The sequence below is a fragment of the Rutilus rutilus genome, assembly GCF_951802725.1.
Source record: "Rutilus rutilus genome assembly, chromosome: 2".
Taxonomy (NCBI): Eukaryota; Metazoa; Chordata; class Actinopteri; order Cypriniformes; family Leuciscidae; genus Rutilus; species Rutilus rutilus.
The window spans coordinates 15,181,555-15,191,874 of NC_140210.1; the positions used below are offsets into that span (position 1 = coordinate 15,181,555).

At 35.3% G+C, this 10,320-nt stretch overlaps 1 protein-coding gene across 1 annotated transcript; it reads left to right on the forward strand.

The window, feature by feature from the left end:
• Nucleotides 1–2,370: 2,370 nt before the first annotated feature.
• smim14 (small integral membrane protein 14) lies at nt 2,371–9,400 on the forward strand. Its single transcript, XM_084403297.1, has 5 exons — nt 2,371–2,741; nt 4,765–4,845; nt 7,441–7,489; nt 7,579–7,727; nt 8,007–9,400. The coding sequence occupies exons 2-5, from the start codon at nt 4,771–4,773 to the stop codon at nt 8,043–8,045; spliced, it is 312 nt and encodes a 103-aa protein (XP_084259423.1). The 5' UTR covers nt 2,371–2,741; nt 4,765–4,770; the 3' UTR covers nt 8,046–9,400.
• Nucleotides 9,401–10,320: the final 920 nt, after the last annotated feature.

Here is a 10,320-nt window from a genome sequence, read left to right on the forward strand (position 1 = left end):
CACAATAGAGAAGAAAGACAACTTCTGTTTAATGCCGACTTAAAATCAGGGGGGCAGGCTTCTTTAAATAACAGCCGCCCAAAAGTGATCTCTGGTTATGAAAAACTGTTTTGGTGCAAAGCACACTAAGTGGTTGCATGTCATGTATAGCATCATGTGTTTGTTTTTTAATAAGAAAACATCATGCCAACATCATGAGACATGTCAATTGTTAGTCTGAAGTTTTGGGGTGAAACTGAAGTAGATCGCAGAGGTAAAAAGTGCAAAACGCCCTATTCACCCAATCACCCTACACAATTACTCATCTTTTTAAGTCGTTTTCACCACTTGATGAGCTTTAAGTTATGTTGGAAACTTTATTCCTTCATCGAAGCAAGACCAGGAGATGTTGGGATATCGTTCAAGCAGAAGTTATTCTTTATTGAGGACTTCGCTGAGCGTTGCTGCAGTCATCCAACAATCTAACTCAAACATTATACATTGTAGGTTATATACCTTCCAAGGGGAGGTGGAGACAAATTCAAACAAAGCATGCAAATGTAGGAATGATTTGATTCTATCAAGTGAAAACCGGTTATGCAGGTTATCTGACTTGCTCAAGAGAAACAGGCCCAATCAGCATAACACTATCATTCAAATTGCATAGACGCTAATACCATCAGTCTGAGTGAAACTGGGACTCCAAGAGCCATTAAAGACAATAAGGAGAAAACTTTGCTGAGCAGAATCATTTGTGTGATATCATCTTATCCTATACAATATTATTCACCGTAAGGAAGCATATCTGAAATAGATTCTTAAATTTGTAATCCTTCAGTTACAAAGATATCAAGTTAACTGATTGGCATGCCAGTTTACTTGGCATTTTAGATACTTAGCGATTTAACACCACATTACGATCCCATAGAAATTCATTGTTTTGCAATCAGCCATTTTCTATATTTTTTCAGCAGTATTCAGTTGGTCATGTGACCTTAACATGATGGCTTCCATTAGGCAACCCGCTGCAAGTAAAACAAATCCTAAAAGTATTATTTTACCTGATATGCACTTTTTAAATATTTCAAGTAATGCCATCACTAATAATGCAATCACTGATGATGTTATTTCTGAAAGTTCTCTGAATGTTCAAAATGATTTGGTTATGCGAACGTTAAGGGAACATACAATTTTGGGATTGTTACGTTTTAACGTTCTTTGAACAATGTGAAACAAGAAGAAACATGTTAGTTTACAAATGTACTAAAAATGTTTCTAGAGACAAATGTGCCATGCATGACCGATGTATAGATCCATAGACCAGATAACTTTAAACGAATGTTCTATTAACATTACTGGAAGAATGTTTGTTCATAACTTTAAGAGAACCTTGCCAAATTCTGAGAATGTTCCCTGTTAAAGGAGAAGTTCACTTTTAAAATGAAAATTCTGTCATCATTTAGTCACCCTCATGTTGTTTCAAAGCTGTATGAATTTCTTTCTTCTGCTGAACAGAAAGGAAGATATTTAGAAGAATATCAGTAACCGGTCAGTTTTTGGGTCCCAATGACTTCCATAGTATATTTTTTTCCTACTATGGAAGTCAATGGGACCCAAAAACTGTCTGGTTACTGACATTCTTCTAAATATCTTCATTTCTGTTCAGCAGAAGAAAGAAATTCATACAGCTTTGAAACAACATGAGGGTGAGTATATGATGACAGAATTTTCATTTTAAAAGTGAACTTCTCCTTTAACTGGGATTGTGTCTAACACAATTCTGGAATTTCAGCAAAGCAGAATTATGAGTATTTCTATGCTGGTGTCACTGTTGCCTTAATTGTGCATGGGGGAATGTTACCACAAATGCAGTAAGTAATTATTCACATTAATGTTTACAGGTAATTGTACTCTTGATGTCAGTAATATAGCCTAGCCTACGTCATTGTTATGGGTTTTCACTGTAATACAACACAAACAAAATCTGTGTACAACTTTTAATGCAGCTGTGACTAATCTATTTCCCTAGATTATAAGAGCACACACACACACACACACACACACACACACACACACACACACACACATGACTGTCAGTGATGTGCACTGCAATTATGCATTTCATTATTTACACCCCGCCGGCAGAATGCCGATAACCAATGAATAGGTGATGCGCTCTGCGAACGGTGAGAAAAGCAACGGCCTTTCAGTGTTTACCAAAATCTGCGACGTTTCACGTCATGTAGCGACGTGGCTCCCATCTGTTAGTTCCACCCATAGACTGTAAAAAAAAGATTCCACCACACGAATGTACGAATCCTACTATGGTAAAAGGCTTCTCTCATTAATATTAATTAGTAGGTGTTATGTTCGCCCAGTTGACCTTGCTGATTTGCTGAAATAACGTAGACGTTAAAGCGACGAAGACTTACCTCATGAATAATAATTAAGCTACGCAATTGGAAGCCCCAGGAAGGATGCAAAAGAAACCGTCAGCGCAAGCTCATTACAATTCATGAACCAAGCCTTCGCCATAGTAACATTCCTAATTTTGCTTCCCTGATCCTTATCAAAACACAGACGGAACATCAGCCGGAGCTGCGGCCCATTGCCAAACAGCAGTGTACACAAGGGAGCAGTCGCACTGGATTCGGCCTGTGCGACCGGAGACTCTTTGGGGTCAATATTCACATATCGCTTCGGTCCTCCTGGTTTAAAGCGAATGTTTTTAAATCTCTTCGCGTGAGTTGTCGAAGTCATTGGTAAGACATCTGTTTACCCAAATCTTGTGTTTTCCATTTGGGTTAACTTTTTTATTTAATTTGGTCTTATTATTCTTTTTTTTTTAATGCTGTCTGCAGATTCAATTAATTACGATGCTTTAATGAATAATTGTAATTCCTCCATCCTCCTCGAAGACCATATCGAAATAATATAGCCTACGTCAAACAGCTTTAAGCTAGAATATTTTGGGCATCTCATGATGTGAAATGTGTTTTTATTCTTTGTTTATATTACTTCAACGATATACATCTTGTGTTTATGAGCGGTTTAACGTTATATATTTTTGTTGCGCTAGACAGTTTATTCAAGTCAGCCGGTTGAGTGTGAAGTTATCAAAGAGGAAGCAACAAAACAGAACAAAGTTTTGAAAAAACGTAACATTAGCTGAAAAAAACTAGAAATGTGCATCAAACGTCTTTTTGTCGTGCTATTTTGTGAAAAGTATAGTAAATCAACGCTTTGAGTATCGTCGTTCTTCCCTGAAACCTGACTTTATTTGTTAACAGTGTCGTATAATCGTAGGCTACTCCCACTTATTAAAACGCACCAAACAAGCGTCGAGTTTTGAGAGAGTTTGTCTATATGGTATTAAGCTGGGACCTGACTGCTCTGACAACTAAATACAGGAATGTACATTTTCACTATAGTAAGTTACTCCATTGTACCGCGTGAAGTTAATTTAATGGGAGCGCTCACACAATTTCATATTTGACAACCGCCCATCACAGTATCTCACTTAAACATATTAATACTATGCCATAATCACATTTTAAGTTAATGTTAACATTTAATTGTAATCAAGTGTAAAATTGTAAAAAAAAGAAAAAATCTTATTGTGTAATATAAAGTTTTTTTTTTTTTTTTTTTTTTATATATATATTATGTTTTACTCTAACGGCGTTCTCATTAAATACTTTTTTTTTTTCTTTTTTTTTGTGAATTGGGCCAATATGAAAATGAAACAAGATAAAAATAAATTTAGGAGCAATTTGGTGCTTGGTCAGTTTTTATTTTGTTTATGTTTCAGGTAGTCAAACAGACATTTTTATCCAGATACACTTTCCCCCATCACAAATAATGTTCATTAGATGAAGCATATATCTATATATCTTATCTATCTATCTATCTATATATAGCAGTGCTGTCAATCGATTACATTTTTCTGTGATTAATCACGATTAAAACACTTACGTTTTTAAATATATTTTATAATGTAATAATTTCACATTTAATCTCCAAATTAATGTAGAAACAACATAAAGACAGTATATTTTAAATATTTGTTTAATGGCATCTTTTCATGAATGAAGGCCAGAATCACTAATATTAATACTGCTAATGATGTCCTTATAAAAATGTATATTGTTTTTCAATTTTAAACATTAATTATAGCCATTCAACAATACAGTGTAATTAACAGCTATTAACAGCTCTTTTTTTAACATTTCAAAAAAATAACAACTTTTAATATAAGTGAATTTAAAACAATCATATAAATGTCATATTTACTGTCTAACAGGTGGACTTATACATAAATTAAATAAAGTTATCAAACAGTCTGCACTGCATAAATGATACATTTATTGAATGGTTTAAAAGCATTTGCATGAATTAAAGATCATAATGTAATGCTAGCCAAAGAATTACAGAAAAAATGGATGCTGCTTTAATTGTCATAAAAAAAAATGTATGCGTTAAACTGGAAAAAATGAATTGCATGTGTTAACGTTGACAGCACTAATATATATATATATATATATATATATATATATATATATATATTTAACTGCAGGCCAAAAATAGACAGTCTTTTGAGTATTTAAAGTAGCTAGTCTACCACAGACTTGTGTTTATTTGAATTTCAAATGAGTCCTATAGACCTTCCCATGTGAAACCTTTCTAATTCACCACAGCCATGTAGATTTGAGCTAAATGTCTCTGTGTGTTTAAAATAAATAAATTATTAGTGTCTGGAATGTGTGTGAATTGTGTCTTATTCAGGAGAGGATGGCAGAAGGAGGTTTTGACCCCTGTGAGTGCATTTGCTCTCATGAACATGCCATGAGGAGACTTATCAACCTGGTGAGTTCACCATCAAATTGTAATAATAGCAAAACAATTTGTGCTTCATTTGTGTGCCTTCTCTGGATCTGCTATTAGAAATTAATCAGATGAATTCTATAGAGACTTATTGATACATTGATCTGTATGATCTGAAAGAAAAGTGAAGAATTAAGATGGACCCTGTCCTCATATTGGATTTCTGTTCTTTTCTTGGTACACAAAGATACACTTCCGGTCAACAGTTTGGAATAATTATGTTTTGTTTTTTTGTTTTGTTTTTTAATGGGTTTGAAAGAAGTCTCTTATTGTCACCTGGGCTACATTTATTTGATGAAAATTCCAGTAAAATTCCAGAAACATTTCTTATTATTATCTATTCTGAAAACAGTTTGTGCTGCTTAAAGGAACACTCCACCGTTTTTTGAAATAGGGCTTATTCAACGTCTTTCCTACATTTAGATAGGTGGGCAAACTCATTTTTGTCTCAGTGCATGCATTGTTTTAGTTTGGAAGCGCCACCGCTAGCTTAGCTTAGCATAATGAATGGAATCCTTTGTTGCCAGCTAGCATGTCGTGAGTAAAAGTGATAAAAAAAAACAAAATAAAAAAAACCTAATTACTTCTTGTGGCCTGCGTATTCACAACGAGTACAAATAGCAATGCAGATTAAGACTAGGCGATTTCCTAGGCAAATATTGACGTGGGACTATATTGGGGTGAAGCACAGGCGAAGCACTGCTACTTGGGCACAGAGATATCACACTCACCACCAGTTCGTGTTGACTCCTCCGCAACCTCCTCCCCCTGTCATTCTATTTCCAAAACACGCAGCTTGTCTTCTGAAAACTCTGGTTCATAGAGGTATGGTTCTGGCTCTCGACTGTCTGAGAAGTCACCCTCTTCGTCTCTCACAAAATCAGCCGTGTTCATCGCCATTCACTATGTCTACTGTAGGAAAAATAGCCGGCTACTATTCACGCTGGTATGTTGACAGAAGTTGGGGGATTTCAGGTGTCAATATCTGCCTAGGAAATCGCCTAGTCTTAATCTGCATTGCTATTTGTACTCGTTGTGAATACGCAGGCCACAAGAAGTAATTCGTTTTTTAATTTTTTTTATCACTTTTACTCACGACATGCTAGCTGGCAACAAAGGATTCCATTCATTATGCTAAGCTAAGCTATCGGCGGCGCTGCCAAACTAAAACAATGCATGCACTGAGACAAAAATGCGTTTGCCCACCTATCTAAATGTAGGAAAGACGATGAATAAGCCCTATTTCAAAAAACGGTGGAGTGTTCCTTTAATATTTTTGTGGAAATTGTGATACACTATCATACAAAAGTTTGGAGTAAGTAAGGTTTCAAAAAAAGAAAAGAAAATAGATTAATACTTTTATTCAGCAAGGACAGATTAAATCGATCAAAAGTGGCCGTAAAGACATTTACAAAATATATTATTTTGAACTTTCTATTCATCAAAGAATTCTGAAAGGAAATATATCACATTTTCCTCAAAAACATTAAGCAGCCAATAAAAACCATGACTAGTAATTGAGCACCAATACTAATTGATAATTAGCACCAAATCAGCATATTAGAATGATTTCTGAAGGATCATGTGACACTGAACTGAAGACGCTGAAAATTCAGCTTTGCCATTATAGGAATAAATTACATTTTAAAATGTATTAAAATAGAAAACAGTTATTTAAAATTGTTATCATAGTTTACAATATTAGGCTACAGTTTTTTTACTGTATTTTTGATCAAACAAATGTAGCCTTTGAGCATAAGAGACGACTTTCAACTTTCAAACTGTCAAAAACTAATGTCAGGAATTTTTATAATATAGAGAAAGAGTTGTAAGTGAATGAATTTAACAGTTGCTGATGAAGCTATGATACTAATTAATTCTTGCAAAAACGGTGTAGAAAGGCATTTAGATGCAATGTCATTTGGATGTGTGCCAATCTGACAGGGCCTCCATGTTCCAGCCAGGTTTGTAGATTTCGAGAGCTGTAGTGGCCTATGCAATAACAGAAGGAACTTCATATACAGGACCAACTTCATCTAGGCAATTTATAAATTTTTTGTTAAGTGTTTATACAAAATTATTTTTTTTTTTTAGAAAAAATCATAGAAAAGACCTATATTTTTTAAATGGATGCTATGTGTTAAATAATTTTGCTGTTGTGGTCTGAATGAATGACCAATAGAGGGCGCTAGTGATTCTTTGGTTCAGGCAAAATAACACTTGATTCAACTTTGTAGAGGAAACGTTTGAATAGTTTTTACCCTATTAAAAACAACAGATATCATTGCTTTTTGCGGTATAAAAACAGAAATACATATATGAAAAAATATTTGTATATTTCATATTCATGGGAACTGGTATTTTGCAGAGGGATACACTCGTACGTTGATTGTTTTAGACAAGTTAAATTCAATTTTAATGAATGTTTTATGAATTAATGTAATGTAGAAGCATCCGCTTTGTCCTAAAACTGCTTCAGGGGAAAATCCCAATGTTGTCATTTCATCCATATAGTATGTTTTTGTGGTTTTGTTTAGCCTGTTTGATAAAATATTATCTTTGTGATTCCTTTCCAAGCTGAGACAGTCCCAGTCCTACTGTACAGACACAGAGTGCCTTCAGGAGAGTAAGTCTGTCCGTCTAAAAAAGAGGCAAATAACACATAGCACACATGCTGTGTGTTATTTTTTTAAATTGAGTTTTGTATGTACGCAGTACCAGGCCCCAGCTCCTCAGTAGAAGGGGACATCACTCTGCCCATGATTATTATTGGATGGCTAGTTCTAGCTCTCGTGATCTTTCTGTTCCGCCCAGCCAGCTTGAGGGGCCCTTCAACCAGCGGCAAACCCTCCAGTCCCCATGGCGTAAGTCATGCCAGACAAACTCCCTCAAATCATTAATGAATGAGCATTATAATGATTAAACTGTGTCAGTTATCACTTAAAACTAAGCCGTTATCAAACTCAATGACCTCCACATGATAACGGTAATCAGAAAGTGTCGCAAATATACATCCTTAATAGCTTTTAACCATCAGTAAATCATCTCATTTGTATTATGGGCTGCTTTAACTTTGAATCACTTGATTAATATTGTAATTCTTGTTGTCATTAGATGAATTATATTTTTCTTTTCATATTTAGAATCATGGCAGAGAGCCACCAGCACCTCCAGTGGACTAACCCTGCACAAAAGAGTTGATCTTTTAATCCAGCTTCCACCTGATCAGCTACTGTGACCAGTATAACTTGTTAGTTTCCTTAATCATTTGTCAGTATTTCTGATTCCACATTCTTTAGTCCAATATTGAGAGGGTGATCTACACAGACTCTTGGATAACCAGGTGTTTCTACAATGCGAGTTGCGTTTCGAAAGAGGGAGCTAAAAAAGAAAGTTGTTCAAGTGGTAAATTGTTAGAGTCTGATGATTCTCAGTCTTCAATTTCTTACTTCTTCTGTTTTTATTATAAAGCCTTATTAGGTATTTAGCAAGTTGTTAAAATAACATATACGCTTATGTAATGACACTTAACCTAGATCAGACTGTATATAAATTGCAATCTAGAGTAAAGGTTACCTAGTTATCGTGTGTCACCAAGAGATTTGGGTTATTTTCAAGTAGACTGAGGTGGAGAGAATAATATTTCTTGTCCTTTGGTAGCTTATACATTCCAAAGCTATGATGACTTCACAGACATGACGTCATTGGTCTATTGGGTCATTCTGAATACAGATGTACTTGTAATGATTCACACATTTGAGGTTGACAAAGAAATTGTGCAAGAGGAAATTAAATGGGAGTATTCCAGTATTTACTTGGCACTTATTTCTGTAGTCATGGCTGTGTGAATTTTTGGGTGTTCGGGAATGGTCTGAGATCTGATCCAAAGCAGACATCTCCACCCTGAAGACTATGACAGTCTATTTATCCTTCATGTATAAAAAACCGTTAGTGCAACTGCTAGTATAGACTGTTAAATGCCAATCTGAACAGAGTTTTGTTGCGTTTGCTCTGGAATCATTATGTTGCTATACTTTCTAGAATAGTTAGGCGAATTGTATGGGGAATCTGCCAAATTTCAGTGATGAAAATCTAAAAACAAGATTTATATATTCAAAAAAAGATTTAAATGGGTTACTTTGGAATTTTGGTAATATTTGTGAAGAGCATAAGCTTAAAGGCAAATCTACCAACTAGCACTTTGGTTTTGGCACCTTTACGTTTGTGTACACTAGGCGAAGCTCCAGAAAAACACCAAAGATACAATGTTAATCTGCTCGATTTCAAGTGTGATTGAACTTCCTGGGAAACTTCCCTGTCTGTTCAGTGCTTGTGAAAAATGAAAATGTTAGAACGTCTTAATGGCACAAAAGTCAATTTGATTAATTGGACAGACTAATGATTTCTGGAAGGTTCAGTTAAGGTGGTGGTGTGGATTTCAGGGCATGTAAACTGAATTCTGTCTATGTACACTGTTCTAATGAAACTGATCTATGCACTTTTGGGTACTTAAAAATAAATATAAACAACAATAGCATCACTTTTTGTTTTGCCTTTCTTTTGTCTAATGTACGTATGGGGGACTTTTTATTGGTTGTAATTTGTGTCTTTTTATACGTTTCTAATTAGAACGGGCTAGTATGACTACTCTCAATAATAATTTCTGCGTCAAAAAAAGACCACTAATGATTTCCTTAGATATTACGTCAATACGTCCCAGTCACTGATTGGCTGCTGCTGCTGAAACGTCTCCGTTATAAAGCTGGTAAGTCCCGCCCATCCGTAAAACCCCAAGTGGACCTCTAGGTTGAAAAATCGTCAATGCAAGTGAATGTGAGAAAGTAATTATTTTCTGGTCCCGTTTGAATTGTGCCATGAATGTGAACATATGTTGTCTGTGAATTTTTTATGTAATTTTTCATGTTACGAGTTTGACATGCTAGCAGTTGTGGAAAAGACATAAAGGGAAAGACTACATGTCGCCTATGTGACGTCACCCCATAACACATTTTCCCTCCACTTGTCAAATCACGGTGCTAATGCTGCGATAATCTATGGAGACAGATCGAGATGTCTGTGTGTTTTGTACCCAAATGTCACCATTCAAACCAAATGGGCTGTTCTTTCTTCAGATTCCCGCGTCGAAAGCAGCGAAGAGTTGTAGTCCACAAAGTGTATCAAACTTCTACCCGTTAAATTGTAGCATTCTTCACACGAAAAATTATATAAAAAATTCACAGACAACATATGTTCACCGTATTACGCTCAAACGGGACCAGAAAATAATTATTTTCTCACATTCACTTGCATTGACGATTTTTCAACCTAGAGGTCCAGCGGGGTTAGCGGAAGGGGCGGGACTTACCCGCTCTATCCACACGTATGTTTCGCTGTAATGAAATTCATGTCAAATGGCAAGTGCCCAATGTTAAATTTGGTCATATTTTTTATTTAGGA